Genomic DNA, 17,185 nt, shown 5'->3' with positions numbered 1-17,185 from the left:
TTTACCTACAGCTGTAATTAAAATGTTATTCCTGCCTTTTCTAGAGGAAATTTGTATTTATATATTCACTAAAGTTGCTTTCTGATTATCAAACATACACAAGTGTTCTTTGTTGTTCTATACATTGAATATCCTCCCTTAGTCTTTTTATACATATGTTTGCTTCAATTCTTCTAGAACTAATATATTGATTTTTACTACTTGTTCTAAATTGTCTTAGAATTCAGCTTTCTACTCTCAAACTTGCTGGTTTTTGTCTGTGTTTCTTTGTCTAGTCCAACCTAGAAAGAAGAAGTTTCTTCTGCTCTGTGCTCTGCAAACTGCATGTTTTGCTGGCAGTGATAGCATACTTTTAAGCCCTACTGAAACACCCTTGTTGACCTCTAAGGCATTTGGATGAGGACCTAGATAAATAAACTAGTAATAGAAAAAATAATGCCATTTTTTTCCAAGAAATAAACCCCAGAAAATTTACATAAACAGCCCAGAAGCATCTGGAATGTTTTTGTTCACAGTCAATATAATTCCATTGCTTTGGACTTAGAACTCATACAGTACAGTCTTCAAGAAAAAGAAAAAAACAAAACCACCACAACTAAAACAAGACAAATTTATCTTTGAGTTGACAATCTACCTTTTTTTTTTCTTTCACCTACTATATACATTGAGAAGTGCTATAAACAATGCAGTCTTGTTCCTCAGAAACAGATGAAAACTTAACTCAGACAGTGTTAGATATTCCCAGGGATTTGGGTATTCTGAGTGTGTTTCCAAAACAAACAAACATACTTCATTCCATGCAAACATAAGGAAAGTCCTGCTTACCTTAATTTTCAATGGATTAATTTCCATATCAGAAGTGCAGTTCATGGGACCATCAATTTCATACTGAACAATATACAACAGGGTGTAGTTTTTATATTTGTAAGGCCACTGCACAGTCATCATCACCTTGCTGAATGCACTTGGACCGTTGTTTCTCAGCTGATTACAAAAATAAAGTTAATAGATGTGAAAAAAACAATGCCACCTTCTTTGTTAATGTGAATATAGTTATTTTATATTTGAGCCATAAATGATACTGCTGCTACCCCCAACCACTTACGACAATAGCATCGACAACTTTACCTAAAAGTGGTACCTAAACTTCAGTCCCCCAACAGACAAAACTTAAAATTACTTCTGTAATTTGATAAAAATTACTTCAAAGGAAAACTATATGGCATTAAGTTTTTTGCCTTGAAGAAATGCAATTTTTTTCCGTGAAAAGATGTATTCTTTTTCTAGCCTATTGGATGAATCACAGCCACTGTACACGTCTCAGTCAAGATACTCTGAGCACAGATACATACACCCATAAGTTTCGTTAGATAAATGGTCCCTTAAGTTCCAGAACAACTTTTAACTATTATTCACACAGCGCTCTCAGTAAATTTTGTTTAATTAAACAATCTAGATTAAAGCTGTGATCATTCTTTTAAGGACATTTTAAATAGTTAAAAAGTTTCAAGGCAAAAAATTTTACAATAATGATTCAGAACAGTTGGAATACAGATGAGGATACTGAATAATTTACAGCTGTAAGTAATTTTCTGAGTTCAAGTTACTTCAAATGTTTTATCTAGATTTCAAAGGGCTAGAAAATAAAATACATGTAATGATGGAAAAAATCATCCTCTTTATGTGGCCACTCCTGCTACACTAATTGCAGGCATTCCATCCCTTCTTGCAGATAACAATTATTGACCCAGCATTTAAAAAAAAAAAACAAAACAAAACTTTATTCCCATGAAAGAACAAAATGAAGAAAAAAATTATAATTTACTCCAGAGAAAGCTACACCAAAATATTTCATTTATCACAGAACTGTGTAATTGAAATTAGCAGTAATTGCATACCTCATAGATATGCTGAACTAGAGGCCCAATATCATCTTCTGTTTCAGGATTCTCCTTTGGCTGCCAGTTTGCAATAGGAAGGAATATGTGATCAGGAGATGACACACTAAACGGCAGAGCAAACAAGTCGTTATTTTAAAGTACGAAATGATAAATGTAATTCTCTAGAACGTTTAAAAAAAATCAACACGCTTAAAATACATTCTCCAGTTTTTCATCCTCTGTATATAAAACCAGAAAGAACAGAGGTTGAGTGGCTTGTATATTAAATGTTCAGTTTTCTTCTCTATATGAAAAGATGAACTTTGTATTTAGAAACATTTTTTTCCTGTCCTAAACTTTGGATTCATCCTACAACATCCAGTAAACTATTAATAGAATCAAGATATGTACATGTCATCCAAAAAATACAGAGTGTGAAATACTTCGATAATGAGAAATATTGATGATGTAGAGACTTATCAGCACAGTCATAAGAATAATTCAGCATGCACTGAAAACATCGAAGCTAGCAATAATGCTTTTCAGCTGTGTCATCCCTGCACGTCTCAGATGTTAACAAAGTTAGATCACAATAATCAATGTAGCGGAAATTTTAAAAAATTTTGAGTCGGGAATCTGAGTTAACTGGCTAAGCAAGAGGACTGTATAACTTTTACGTGTGAAGTATAGATTTCTGATAAGCAGAAGTAATGGAGGTAATGGAGTCACTACAATATTAATATTATGCTTAAGACTGAAGAAGGTGAAGGCACTGCAAATTTATCTTCAATAGGATTTTCAACTTGTCTTTTAGAAAATGCATCAGGGGTTTTTGGGTAAAAACACAGTCAGTTTGTGGAGGAGGAAAGTGACCTGGAGAAATGTGTGCAACTGCAAAAATGAGGGGGCTTTTTTTTTTTTCTTCTTCTAAAAAAACCTCTAGTAACAGAGGCACAACATTGCTTTTTGGAATTAATTTTGTAACTACTTGGAATTATTTAAAATCCGAAAGTCCAAAGGGTGGCTAGAGAGAACCATATTTCCTTTATGATTAAAAATTCCCCAAGGCTTCCTGAAAGCTTATGCAGACCTGAAAGTTCATTGAATATGAAGAAGCAAACATACAAAGCTAATTTAAGAAAGAAGTTTATCAAAATAGTATCAATGCTTACCCTCTAATTTCAACAGCTGCTAAAATAGCAAGGTCAGCCTGATAGAATGCTACTGGACTTAGATTGTCATACAGGTTGGAACTGCAGAGAAAATCAAAGTTAGTTTCTTAAATGAAATAAGCTAAGTATTAAAAAAAACCCAACTTTAACATAATTGTATGTAACATCATAACATGATTCTCGAGCCACTGTAGGAAAGCACATTTACTAAAAACCAAGGAGCAGATTCCAGCGAGTTCTCACTTAAATGCATGACAGTCCCACCCCCAGTGCAGTTTGGAGGTCCCTCAGCAGGGAGAAGTCGATAAAGGACACAAAGCTAATGCTGCCTCTGTTCCTGAGCTGCCACACATAAGAAAATTCAAATGCCAGTGCTGTGGGGTAACATCAACTATATATATATAGCTAGCAGGACCGTAAGTTCCACTTTAGGGCATCTGTTTTGCTCAGGGACTTATTGGCCTCAAACTAGTCCCAGGGCAGAAAAGTATGCTAGGACTACTTCTGCCTACCCCTCTTCACAGTGTTTAAACCAGTAAGTGAATACAGTTAGTATCTGATTTCTATACTTCAGATAGACCAAGAGATGATAGATATTAAGGCATGTAGAGTCTTTCATAGATAAAATTTCTTTGGACTTCCTTTGTAAACAGAGAAAAAGAAATAGAGAACACTCCTATTCCCCTCAGAGTAGAGCCAGGAACAGAATCCTGGTCTCCTTAGACACATGTGATTATTCTGTCTATGTAACCAAACAATTTCTTTTAGGAAGTTCTTCTTAAATCCTCTAACAATTCCTCACTGCTGCTGTAATCAAAGAAGACATTCAACAGTGTTTTCTTCCCGACCTGTAAATACCTTATTCTTCCAGAGACTGAAGTCGTTCTGCTAGGAATCGTGTCAGCTTCGGAAATCTAGCTTTGTGAGTTTAAGACAACTAATGTGATCTTTAAAACTCCTTCAAGATAATACCTTGATAATGCCTACCACTATGAACTGTGAGTACCATGTTCGATTGCATCACTGTTCTTGCATTCAGAAGTCCTTCCATAAAAGCTGTAAAATGTTACAGGAATGTCCTTTCTCTTCCATCAGAAGAGCATGACTTAACAAACATCACTGACTGCTTTTTCTCCCAGTGAAAGCTAGTTAGTGACCGACCGCTGTCAGCCCAAGGAAGATGACAGACACCCCAGAGAAGATCCTGCGCTTTCTTTGCAAAGAACTGGAGTCACATGCCACTGGCACAGTTTACTAGCTGATAGAGAGGAGAGAAACAAATTGAACAGACAGCATTGTGAGATCAAAGACATATTTAATGCTGCCAAGGCCTTTGATCACTATGGCAAACTGCTATAACATTAAAATAGAATGGCAGGTTTAAACTTATTTAACTCTTGTAGATGAAATAAGCATTTGTGGATGAGAATAATTTATTCAGTATATTAAAGAAAAATGAAGTCCTTAAATGGAAAAAAAATCTTTTGGTCCACCATGGGGAAGAAAAAGCAGCTTTATTTGCACTGTCCATTAAGCAACATAAAAGTGTATTGGGTAGAGAGATTCCTATTGATCACATCTCAAATCTTAAATATTATCTCCAGTAGGTATAAATTCAAATTTATATATCATATTTATATGAAAGTGCCATGCTCATCTTATAATTAACAGGAACACTACTGTTTCATTCCATTTAATTTTTAGACTCTTATGCTGGCTACTGTAAAACACTTAAAATGGAACACTGCATGCTGCTTCTGTTCAGACCATCACATGCATTGACTTTTCTGAAAGACTTCTATCTCTCATCCTCAAAATACATAAAATTTGAAATTCTGGCTTTACATCACAAGGAATTCAAAGTTCAAACATCAGTTTTAAAACAGGGCTAGAAACCCAAAGACACAAGTCATTCTGTGGCACTATGCAAGTATCAGGAGATCACAACAGTACGCAGGTGTTTCTTGAAACACTTTAAATAGTTTTGTTCCTCATTATTAGTATTTCACTTGTGGCATGGCCTATCTGAAAGCTGTAAGCAAAAAAAACTGTATTCCAACAGAAAGCTGTGTTTTCTTATGTTTTTTCCTCTATTTTAGAAAATGTAATTCATTACAAAGATGTTTATTTTTTAAATAGTTACAAGGCAAAGACCAGAAAATTAGTCCAGACTGAAACTGAGTAGTTCACAGTCTGTTTATTTAGCATGTTCTCTACCAGGTGAGGTACACACTCTTAGATTTCCATACCTTCGGATTTGCAAGTCAAACTTCACAGAGGTATCCATTTCAGACTGCTGGTGCACGCTGAAACGCAGGCCAGCCAATAGCTTCACAAAAAAAAAAAAAAAATCACTGTGGTTCAGTGGAAGCACAATAAAATATACAATAAAAGCTTCTTAAGACTATTATACTACAACGAAATTGCTTGAGGCTTGCGGTCATAAGAGAACACACACAGAAAACTGGCAAATAAAACTTGTCCAGTTCATCAAGACTACAAATGTACCATGCTTTCTGTAGATTTCAGCCAATGCATCACTGCCACAAAATGGAAATGTAAGGTTTACATCATGCCCACCTCCCTTGCTTCAGCCATTTTTACACGTAACTGAGCCTCCCTACATGTTGCAAAGAGTACTGTAGTCTAAAGAACATTGCACACTTTAATGATTCTAAATTCAGTTCCCAAGGTTTGTTCTAAGTCAGTGCATGATAGTTGCTGCAACATCTGTACAGTTCAGCTTGATATACTTTGAAAGGCTTGGGAAATAGCATTTATTCATCTATACAAAATGTCTCTTGGAAGAAAAGCACCAAAGTTCACAATTGTGACTGATTTAACTTTATTTCCTCAGAAAATAAGACATTATCTCATATCATCTTAATATCTGCCAGGTCCTACTGATAGTTTTTTAATTCCTCCTATTTCAGCTACATTTGGTGAAAGGGCAGAGGTCTCAACTAAACCAAACTCTGTCTCAAACTTCACAAAACTAGGCAGAAGAGAGAAGCACTATTAGGTTTCCACTAAGAGAAAGGCATGTTACAAACTAGCTCTTTATTATATGCTAAAAAATATGTATCGGATAAATCTAAAAACAAACTCACGAGGGACCAGAGTACTTCAATTCCACTGTTTAATGAACTACTCCTTTTGAGTTGCATCATAAAACTCATGAACACTTCTTTCAGCCTTTAATTTAGCTGAAAAGTTGAAACCAATTACCACTGAACTAATTAAACATGTAGGCATCTAAATGTCAGCTAAATTTAATCCTATGTGTAAGCGTCCTGCCCAAGTAAGAAAAATGCACTCCAGTTTGAGCTACTGGACACCTGTTTGACCAAACCTTACCTTAGTTCCTGCTTTCATGGGATTTCCTAGGTCACAAACTACCATGCGAGTTTGATTCTCTGTTTTAAATGCACATGACAGTCTTGCTAAAGCCTGCATTAAATGAGAAAGAACTATTAAGGAACGTCATTCCTTACATCCGGACACCTGTGTGAAAGCCTGGAGAAAAGTTCTAGATACGCTGCGTTAATTTTAATATAATTGCTCAGTCCTAACACAGTCAAGCACTAAAATTAAATAAAACCTTGATTATGAAAGTCTCCATGGAGACATATATTTTTGATATGACATAGATGCTCTTTCCAAGGTTATAAAAAGATAAATTCAACACTCTTATATTGGGTAGCACTGATGATTTTTGTGACCTAAAGCATTTCTTCACGTGATTCGTTAAAACCTACATAAACTTTGACAATCAGGCAAATTCTCCATAGAAAAATAAAGATTGGAAGGCAAAATAACATGAATACTTACTAACTTACTCAAAAAGAGGTTTTAGAGGAGATACCAGATTTTGGATAAAGCCAGATCACAAAGCTCTAGAGTAGCAGAGGCAAACTGGAGAACCAAACCAAGGCATATGCCACATATAGCAAGGATGTGGTATCAAAGTTGGAATCCTTTGATATAGAGGGAAAATAGTTTTCCCCTTAACATTCTGCAACTTTACAGACACATTGACTGATCATAGCTTACAGTGAATAAAAACAAGGATGAAGAAAATCAGAAAGTATATTACTTATATATAGGTATAATGGGCTATAAAAGGAAAGTCCGGGAATAAGTTTTAATATTCTGTGAAGTCAGGATAACTGACACCCAATACTTTCTACATACTTCGGTGGAGGAGAATAGCAATACCCAACATCCCTTTCTGCCTCACAGGTGCCCAGCTCTTTACCTAGCACATGACATGCTAAATCAAAATTTAAATAAATTAACAAGGGCACTGTTCAAATAAAGACTTGTAGCAGATAAATCATCTGTGTCAAGCTCCATCACATACATGATTCTCCTTCGTTGCTAGCAGTAGGCTCTTGAATTGGACCCATCCAGCCAGCTGTTCTGTAGCCTTGGGGCTTGGAAGAACCTTATTTTTTTGGTGCTTTACTTTCAGATTGAAGCATAAAACCCACCACTGACAGACCCTCTCCCACAGACTTCCACAGCAGCACCGGAAATATGACTAGTCAAAGAAGAAAAATAGTTGGAATTTTACCTCATTGTTACGAACAACACCAATGAAATCTGCTTCAGGCGGAACGATGACAAAGAGTTCTGCTTCATAGGCTCCTTCCCCTTGATTCTGCGCACTGACAATTAGTGTCAAGGGATTGTCATCACCAATATAGATCTGCTTCTGATCACTACAAAAAACAAGTGTAAAAATGAGCTCCGCATTCAGGTTTCAAAGTGTATTGAACTGGTCGAACTTATAGAAACTAAAGACGTTCTGAAATCGCACAGACATTAGAGAAATCTGGAGGCAGTAGCCATACTTCAGGAGTATCAGGAGAACTCTACACTACGTTTAAAATAAAAACGTGTCTATAATTACAAAAATGGAGCAAATATTACATGCTGTTTTGTAAGAATCATTTTATAAAATTTAAAATAAACTGCAAAACCACCAACACTTTTTTTAACAAAGGACAAACAATTATGAGCAGCTAAATCACTGTGTACATTTTGAATTACATGCCTACTTAGCAGAGGCACAAGCACACATTTATAAAAAAACTTGATGAAAGGCTAAGCTACAGAATACAGCTAAGACCTCCGTAATACGTTTGTTTCAGATACAAAAAGAATATCTTTCCAAACAATGTATTTTCATTTCACCAACTACAAGGAAACCTAACTGTACCTGCACTGATGTAAAATGTTTCTAAAGCATTTGCACAAATTGGTATGCTTGTGAACTGTACTACCTACATCCATGGGCATATGCTATAGCTCTGCACTAAGGGTATTAAAAAAAAAACCAACAAAAAACCAGCTGACATTTATGAGTAGAGATAATACACTAAGAATGGCTTTCAGGCATACAAAGCACAAAAAGCCCAGACTCATGAAACTGAGTTAAAACTTGTTTCTTTTTCCCAGGTTTAATAAAAGGTATTACCAATATCAACATTTTTTTTTCATATGTGTGACAACACAGCCCTACTCCACCTGGATAAAATCATGCCTGTTCACGTCTTCATGTGTCTGTCTAGCATTAAATAACAGAACAGTGGTACAATTGCAGCTAACACTGGTTTATGCTTGCTATGCATGTCCATCTTAGCAAATATACAAATAAATACTGTGTACTTACAGTGGGGGCCGGGGTGGGAATGTGTGCTCTCCCTATATTACATGCTAAAGACATTAGGTTACAAAGCAGATAATGGATTTTCCTTAAAACAAATAAGTAGCAGTTTAGATTGTATACACTGAGGAGTCCCACTTATTTCCACACATCCTTTTAAGAAATGTATTACAAGCTCTTGAAGTTTAGAATTCAAGTAGGGAAGCTAGTTTTCCCTGTATTATTTTCCCAATGTATTTACCTTTCTACAGAAACCTCCAGCTTTGGTTTGCAGATATTATCATCACCACAATCCAGCAGAATATGTGCCTGCACAAAAATCAAATGGATAGCGTTGTAATAATTCCTGTATCTGTTCTAACATACATTTCCAATAATACTGTTTCACCACCAAATTAAAAAAAATTCTAAATAGCTGGTTATGAGATATTTTCATCTCATTACTCTCAGAAGAGATCAAATGAGGTTTTAGGTATAGGGGGCACTGTGCCTCATCCGACACACTGTAATTCTAGGACTGATGTCTACACACCTTCCCTGTCTTTCCAGACTTTGAATTATCTGTTCATTTTGACTTGCATTTCCACTACCCTCTTTACAAACAAGTGTAAATATTTGTATAAAGGGCAGAAATAGAAGAACTATGTTTATTACCTTAAGAGAACTACAGGGATAAAAAGAATATACAGAGCAGCATAGTATGAGCAATGGATGAAACATTACAAACCTTCAAGATTAACACCTTCAATACTACCCTAACTGCTTTTTTCCAGAAAACTATTAATTAGTATGCATAAAAAGGAAGTCCAGCACTAAGGAATAACATGTCAAAAAAGAAATTTGACACAGAGAGAAGGAAAAAAAAGACAAACATACATACAAAACCCATGAATATTTCCGTAATTCAAAGGCTAAATCCTACACGCGTATTTTGGTATCTTAATTTTTCAGAAGTCCTAAGATGAACCTAAGTATTAAGTACTGAAAGCTGAAAATATGTGCTGGGTTCTCTCATCACAGATTGTGTAAGTATACCTGTCTGCTCATATTAGCAGGAGTGAACTGGTTGAGGATAGGGTGCAATCCTGTTGCATCTGCAGCTGTTCTGTAATCCAGACGATATTCCATAAAAATTGTAATGGGAGTTAGTTTGTCTCTAAATTCTGATTCATCCTGAGGAAACCAAACATTTGAATTACAATTAAAACATGTGAACTAAACAACCACAAAAATACCCTTTAAAAGTCTCTATAGGCAACAAGCAGCCATCCCAAGAGCAATACTGAGCAGTATTTTTATTTATTGTTCATGTTGTAGTAGGAATGAGGAAGCCAAAACAACATTAAAACTTTAGAGCTCTTTCCAAACTAGAAAGTCTCTTGTCAGAAAACCTGCTGTGTAAGCTTTGAAGATGGTCGATTTTAGTAGTAAAATGCCTGTTTAACAAATGGAAAACTGGAGCATACAGAAGTATTAAGTCATAGAACTATAACAGCAAGGAGCCTAAAGGGCTATACAATGCCACTCTTTCCTGTCAGATAAAATTCAGTATGCTTCGAAGTCCCCTCAAACATATCAATCTTTGGACTTGTGATTTCTCCTTCCTAAAATTAATACTTAGCACTTAGAGTTGCTGACTTTCATCCTGTTCATTCCAAATCATTCTGTTTATCAAACGCTGATCCTGCCTTTCAGAGAACTTACAAACCATGTCTTAGCTTTACGTTAGCCACAGATTTTATTAGTGTAAACTCTGCTTCATTGTTCTCATTCCTGAGAATGAAAATTACTGAATCTAGAACAGCTCATTGCAAGACCTTATTTCAGAAGCTCTCTTCTATGGGCAGAAACTTACAGTTTTCAACTGGGTTTGCATGCCATTTAAGGTAATTTCATCTAGCTCATGTGTCAATTCTTTATCAGAACATGAGGTGGAAGTGTTAAAGCTTTACTAACACTGAGATCTGGGATGTCTATTTCCATATATATATCCCACTCAAAAGGCCAGTCAAAGAAACATACTACCTATCCCCCATGAATCCTTAATGATTACTAGTATTTTTATTGTGGGGTTTTTTTGAGAGGTAAGTATTGTTTATGTTTGATTTATAAGTACTCAGAGATAAATCTGAGCTGCATCTAACTTACATAGCTACACTTTCAGGTGTCTTTCCTTATTTCAGCCAGTGTTTCTTCTACTGGATTACACTTTTTAATTGTTAGCACCTGTCCACACTTGTGGGGACTAAAACAAAAAGACTGAGAAAAAGCAAACTTAATATTTCAACCTTCTGTCTCCTCTGTTATTTGCTGTTCTCTGCTTTTTAGTTGCACATTCATATTTTTCTTTATTCTTTTGCCTCCAAAGGAGAAGCGCAACCTCCGCTTATTGACTTTCATGTGCCTTGGAAATTGTAACTAATTTTGTCCCTAGATGACTTGTCTAAGAAGTCCATAACAAAGTTCAGAATTGAATTTCCAGTCCATTTAGTGACCAGGACCGTAGTCACAATAATATCCACCATTCATCCTCTGGCAGTAGTGATACACCAGGAGACACATATGGTTTTAGCAATTTGAGGTCTATCCATTGGGCATGAAGTTTCTCTAGCATTTCTTTTTTCTTTTTTTTTTTTTTTTTAAAACATCTGCAGGAATACAACAGAAAATTGACAAGGATTGTAAACATGCTCAAGTGACTTGCAGCTGGGGTGTTGAAAAACACACATATCATACTGATTTTTGTTTAGGTTTGGGGGCTTGATGGGTAGAACGTCTGTGTTTAGGTAACACAGGCCTGTGAGAGACTCAGAGGCACCTTATGGAACATCCTTGAGATTCTTGCCCTGCTGTGGGAAAGAGCAAAGCACTGTGGAAAACTATGCCTGCAAAAATCCCCGATATAAACAGGCAAAAGCAGCAGGGTTGAGATCTTTTCTTTCTTCTCCTCTTTCTGGCTAGCAAGGACCAAGCTGTGTGGTGTCGGCATCCCCGCTTGCATGCCTCTGCCTGGGTGCTGCTGCAGAGATCCCCCAGGTCACGAGGTAACAAGAATAAATTTACTCTTTGCATTTCATCTGTGATTTTGTGGTTGTTCCTGCATCCTGCTTGTGTTGGCTCACACATTACCTAACACACGGAACTTGTAATAGACAACACACCAAAAACTACTTGCCTAAAACGTAAATGGCTACTTACCCTCAAAAAGGCATCAAGTTCTTCACAATTCATTTTGCCCCCCTTTGTAATAGTCATGTTCTTAGAGTGGCTAGGCTGTTTGCTGTGGAGGAAGAGAGCTCTCCTTATAGCTCCTTTCTGCTTAAGTTTATCCAACAGCAGCTCCACCTGGAAATCTGTCCAATCCAAAGCATTTAGGTTAGGGATATTTTATTCAATTAAACACAGTGCAGATTCCCATCAGAAATGGAGCTGAACACTGATTTCAGCTACAATGAAAACCTAGTACTTGGAACTTTTAAAATTTCTAGTTCTTTCAATATAAAAACTGTTTCTACATTAGTTCTCAAAATAGTAACTAACAAGCACTGCTGTTGTCCTAAATTGGACTCTGCTTTTTTCCTTAAAAATTGGAAATATATAAGAGCACTGATACATTTGTAATAATTTCTATAGAACTGCAAGAACAAAAGTTAAAATTTTTCTCCCCAAAAATGTTAAAGCAATCTTGCATATATTATTTAACTGTATTGCTAATCTAATTACTTCAAATATTTGATATAACAGCTATTGATATGAATCTTCCCAGATCATACCACCTCTATACGTGCCATACAGAAAATAAGGAAAAGCTTTTATAATCAGTAGACAAAACCTGATTGTAGCAGGTTGTCTGCCACACTACAAAATGTCTTAGAGACAACTTAGAAACATGTTTGAAACAATCTTTTCCTGATTCTGATCCAGAGAATCTGATGAAAAAAAATCAGTGATATCAATTATGATTTCAACAGAAAGGTGAGAAGTCCCTTGTGGCTTGACTGTATTTTTCAGGCTTAACAATGCACATACTTGAACATTCTTGTCTAAAATTCCCCTCAACAAGAGCTGATCTCAATTCTGTAAAATACAAAGGACTTTCCAAGACTAGTTCCACCAAGTGGTTAAACATTTGCTTAACGTCCCAAGTATGCTCAATCCCATTGACTTCAACACAACTTCAGCAAAAAAACTGCACAAGACAGTCATATAGATGTATATGGTTACTGAACTGGTAGGATTGTGTTGTGAAGGGTAACCAGCTGTTTCAGTAATGAAGAAGGACAATGACCAGTGCTCATGTCTGCAAACCACATAAGACTAAAGTTTTTAAACTAGCAGAACTTACTGAGTGAATTAGGGAGCTTTCCTTTGCCATCCGCTTTTAAGCAGAACTTTACTTTGAAGCTGTTTTGGAGGAAAAGAAAATATTAATTTCACACACTATCACTCTCATTTTCTTCTAAAATTCTTTACTGTTTTTCTCAGTTCAAAGGTATTCTCTTTTGAGACTCTAGCTCACTCCCAACAGCTATTTTCTATTGGTGGAAGAGAAACTATAACCTATTAATAAGTAGACAGCAATGCAAGGCTTTGGAACCTTGATTCATGTAGGAACAGTCACCTGCAAGCCAGAGTGTTGTTTCCTGAAATCAAATATGGCTTATTTATTTTTAAAGCTAGAAGGAACTGGCATACTGAGCTGAAAAGGAAGTTAGCACTAGAAAGGAACAGTGGGTTTGGATAACAGTCCAGGAACAAGAACCAAAACCAGTTTACAGAGCAGATAATTTCCCAAGTGTTTTCCAAAAGCCCACCTAAAAAGTAAGTTAATGGCTAAAACCACTGGAAAATTTGTGATCTTGGGAAGATCTTACTCTGCTCAGTAGGCAACTGTCAATCTCCGCAGGTAGGATGTAATTTAGGAGTCAGTCTAGCATCTGTTGAAGATAATGCTAGTCCTTCCACTGCTGTTCAAGAGTTCTTATTTTATATTGTCTGTTCTTTCAGAAAAATCTGTGTTTGACTGTCTTTTTAATTCGCTGACTAGACTTCCTGAATCCTTATGAAAATAAAAACCAAAAAAAGGCCTTCCCCTCAAAGGAAAACAAAGATACTCTGCTTACCAAGAAACTTTTACATCTGACAGCGAACAGGCTTTGTTTTCTGGATTTAGAATGGTTGGATTAACTTCCAGGGCAGCATTTACTCTAATAACTGGTCTAGCTCTGCAAAGAAAACATCCTCTTGAACAGCATTCAACAGCATGTTAGACAATACCCTCCCCATCAAATTGTGCAATATACACATAGACACTTACACAATATTTAGTGAAACTGCAAGAATAACAAACAATCACTGAGTAGATTAAGGAAAAGCAGGAAGGTTCTCTGTGCCCTTTCATTACCATCAGTCAGAGGACATGGACAGTTGTGTTAAGAGGGAGTCTCATCTATTTCTAGCACAGATAAATAAGGTATTTTCCCCAAAATGAGCAAGTTTGGATGAGAATATCAGGATTGCAGTGTAATAGCGAGCAGCACCCTGTGTATGTCAGAATCTAGAAAACTGTCACTCAGCATTTAAGACAACTTATTTATATTTTCTCTTAACTATAGATTTTTGAGAAAGATAAATAATAGATAGCAGACTGTAGATTTACTCAGTGAAAACAGCAGTATAACTTTTTTTAACTCCAGCAGTTTGGAAGGTGGAGTGGCAGAATTTCAGACTTCGCTGATCCTGCTTTCTATTGTATCTCAAGAATGCTGCTGAGCTTTCATTCTGCTGGCACTTGTGTAAAAGCACAGAGGGATACTTACCTATACAGAACAGCTGTGTCAACACCAAAGGCTCCAACAATCAAGTCTAGGAAGAAAGAAGAAATATTACACATTACAATTTATTTTTTTAAAATATGCTGTTAGTCAGAGGTGGGGCTACTATTAAGTTATTCTAAAGTGACACTTAGAGCAAAGGACCTGGATATCCATTTCTGTCCACATCTGTGGCTCCTTTCAGTGAGTACCCAAAACTGGGTGGCATGGTGCGAGCGGCCCACTGCCCTTCCAGAATTTGAGACGGGACTGCATTCAAACCATTTGCTCTTCCATTGTAGATATAGACAAGTCCTCTCTTGTCCTCTCCACCATATGGTGCAGCAACTGCAATATCTGTAAACCAAACGAACCGTCGTCAACATCTCCAGGCACAGACTAGGAGAACACATTTGCGCTTGCATCGATCAACAGTTTCTGATATTACAGTTTCAATGTGTGTCAGTAGGGAGAAAATGCAACTGGCCTTTAAAATGCTCATCAACTACATTTTTTTCTTTTCATTGGATGCTGTTTTTTCTGGAAAGTATAAATATTTAACAAGAGCATACATCATAGACTTGTATGGGGGGGAGAAGAGAAAGGAATAGTTCTGCAAACACGTCTGCACTTCAGTAACTGACTTACAGCCAAATCATATGGATTTGAGATGCTTTTGAGAGTATTAAACACCCAGAGTTAGTCACTGTTGGCACCAAATGACAAAACTAAGTGAGGCTATCTGCTCATTTCATTAACACGCTCATGTTCCTCCAAAGGGTGTGGCATTTTAATAATTCTCAAAAATTTAAATCAGCCTAAAACAACGGTAAATATCAAATTACAGTCTATCCTGATCATAGCTTGGCAAAATGTTTTATGGAGAACTTTCAGTTAGTGCAATTATGCTATCTATTAAGGCTTAACTTATTTGAGAGTACTCATTATCAATGGCTCATAAACAGTAATAAACAAAATGCTAATTGGGCTATCTGTTAGGACAGCTTCAGACACATGAGCTAATTTCAACATTTCCACAGTCAGTTCAAAGACCAAACATGAAACACTATACAGAGCAATTACATTATTCCCTCCTCTTTCCTTAAATTTGAGAAAGTTTCATGACAAGATCAAGGACTCAAAGGTTTACCATTTTGTATTTTTGACTCGTTTTTACAAACTTTATGAAAACAGTACAAATTCCAATCTTGCACCATACTGTGATGGAAAACATTTTAATTAACACTCCTAAAATGAAACAGAGCAGGAAAAGACAAAAAAACAGACTAAATAATGGCAAGGTAATTAAAAAGAGGCAGCTGCTGCTATGATTTTCTCACCTACAGTGTATTTCAGATTGAAATATCATAGAAACAAAATATTTTTTGGATAATGTCACGAAGTGACCAGATTTTTGGCTATCAGCTGTAACCTTTCCAATGTCTTCTACAAATAGTTGCAGCGATATTCCATCTTCTCACTAGTTCTGTATACTATTAGCAACTAAAAACGTCCCTTCCAACCCAAACTATTCTATGATTTCATTACAAAAATATATTAGAGCTACCTGGGAATTGAAATATTAGACAATTATAATTTCAGATCTTTCAGAAAATCCTTAGCTTGCAAGCAGAATGGAAAAACCAAAAATGAGCATTTTTTGCAAAGTCAAATTCACAGAATTGTCTAGGTTGGAAAAGACTTTGAAGATCATCCAGTCCAACCATTAACCCACCATTAACAGTTCCCAACTACACCATATCCCTCAGCGCTAAGTCAACCCTACTCTTAAACACCTCCAGGGATGGGGACTCCACCACCTCCCTGGGCAGCCCATTCCAACGCCTAACAATCCATTCTGTAAAGAAATGCTTCCCAATATCTAGTCTAAACCTTCCCTGGCGCAACTTGAGGCCATTCCCTCTTGTCCTATTGCTTATTACTTGTTTAAAGAGACTCATCCCCAGCTCTCTGCAACCTCCTTTCAGGTAGTTGTAGAGGGCGATGAGGTCTCCCCTCAGCCTCCTCTTCTCCAGACTAAACCCCCCCCAGTTCCCTCAGCCGCTTCTCGTACGACATGTGCTCCAGACCCTTCACCAGCTTCGTTGCCCTTCTCTGGACACGCTCGAGTCATTCAATGTCCTTTTTGTAGTGAGGGGCCCAAAACTGAACACAGTCATCGAGGTGCAGCCTCACCAGTGCCGAGTACAGGGGTAAGATCCCTTCCCTGTCCCTGCTGGCCACGCTATTGCTGATAGAAGCCAGGACGCCACTGGCCTTCTTGGCCACCTGGGCACACTGCTGGCTCATGTTCAGCCAGCTGTCAATCAACACCCCCAGGTCCCTCACTGACTGGCAGCTCTCCAGCCACTCCTCCCCAAGCCTGTAGCGCTGCTGGGGGTTGTTGTGACCCAAGTGCAGCACCCAGCATTTGGCCTTATTGAAACTCCTACAGTTGGCCTTAGCCCATCGCTCCAGCCTGTCCGGATCTCTCTGCAGAGCCTCCCTACCCTCGAGCCGATCAACACTCCCACCCAACTTGGTGTCATCTGCAAACTTACTGAGGGTGCACTCGATCCCCTCGTCTAGATCATCAATAAAGATGTTAAACAGGAGTGGCCCCAAAACCGAGCCCTGGGGGACACCACT

The 17,185-nt window shown here is 37.1% G+C and overlaps 1 protein-coding gene across 1 annotated transcript in view; it reads right to left on the bottom strand.

The window, feature by feature from the left end:
- Positions 1–17,185, bottom strand: part of ITGAV (integrin subunit alpha V) — a 51,623-nt gene that overhangs the window by 9,181 nt on the left and 25,257 nt on the right. Inside the window, exons 13-25 of the mRNA XM_074872662.1 lie at positions 14,702–14,893; positions 14,543–14,588; positions 13,847–13,948; positions 13,069–13,127; positions 11,922–12,076; positions 9,759–9,896; positions 8,965–9,032; positions 7,629–7,776; positions 6,410–6,502; positions 5,302–5,381; positions 3,053–3,133; positions 1,899–2,004; positions 826–984 (exon numbers count right to left, since the gene is read on the bottom strand). Coding sequence (XP_074728763.1) covers positions 826–984; positions 1,899–2,004; positions 3,053–3,133; positions 5,302–5,381; positions 6,410–6,502; positions 7,629–7,776; positions 8,965–9,032; positions 9,759–9,896; positions 11,922–12,076; positions 13,069–13,127; positions 13,847–13,948; positions 14,543–14,588; positions 14,702–14,893 — 1,427 coding nt within the window. The remainder of the gene's footprint in view (positions 1–825; positions 985–1,898; positions 2,005–3,052; positions 3,134–5,301; positions 5,382–6,409; positions 6,503–7,628; positions 7,777–8,964; positions 9,033–9,758; positions 9,897–11,921; positions 12,077–13,068; positions 13,128–13,846; positions 13,949–14,542; positions 14,589–14,701; positions 14,894–17,185) is intronic.

Source organism: Strix uralensis, chromosome 6 (genome assembly GCF_047716275.1).
Source record: "Strix uralensis isolate ZFMK-TIS-50842 chromosome 6, bStrUra1, whole genome shotgun sequence".
NCBI lineage: Eukaryota > Metazoa > Chordata > Aves > Strigiformes > Strigidae > Strix > Strix uralensis.
Note: the sequence above shows the minus strand (reverse complement) of the source record. Positions and strands in the feature narration are given on the sequence as shown.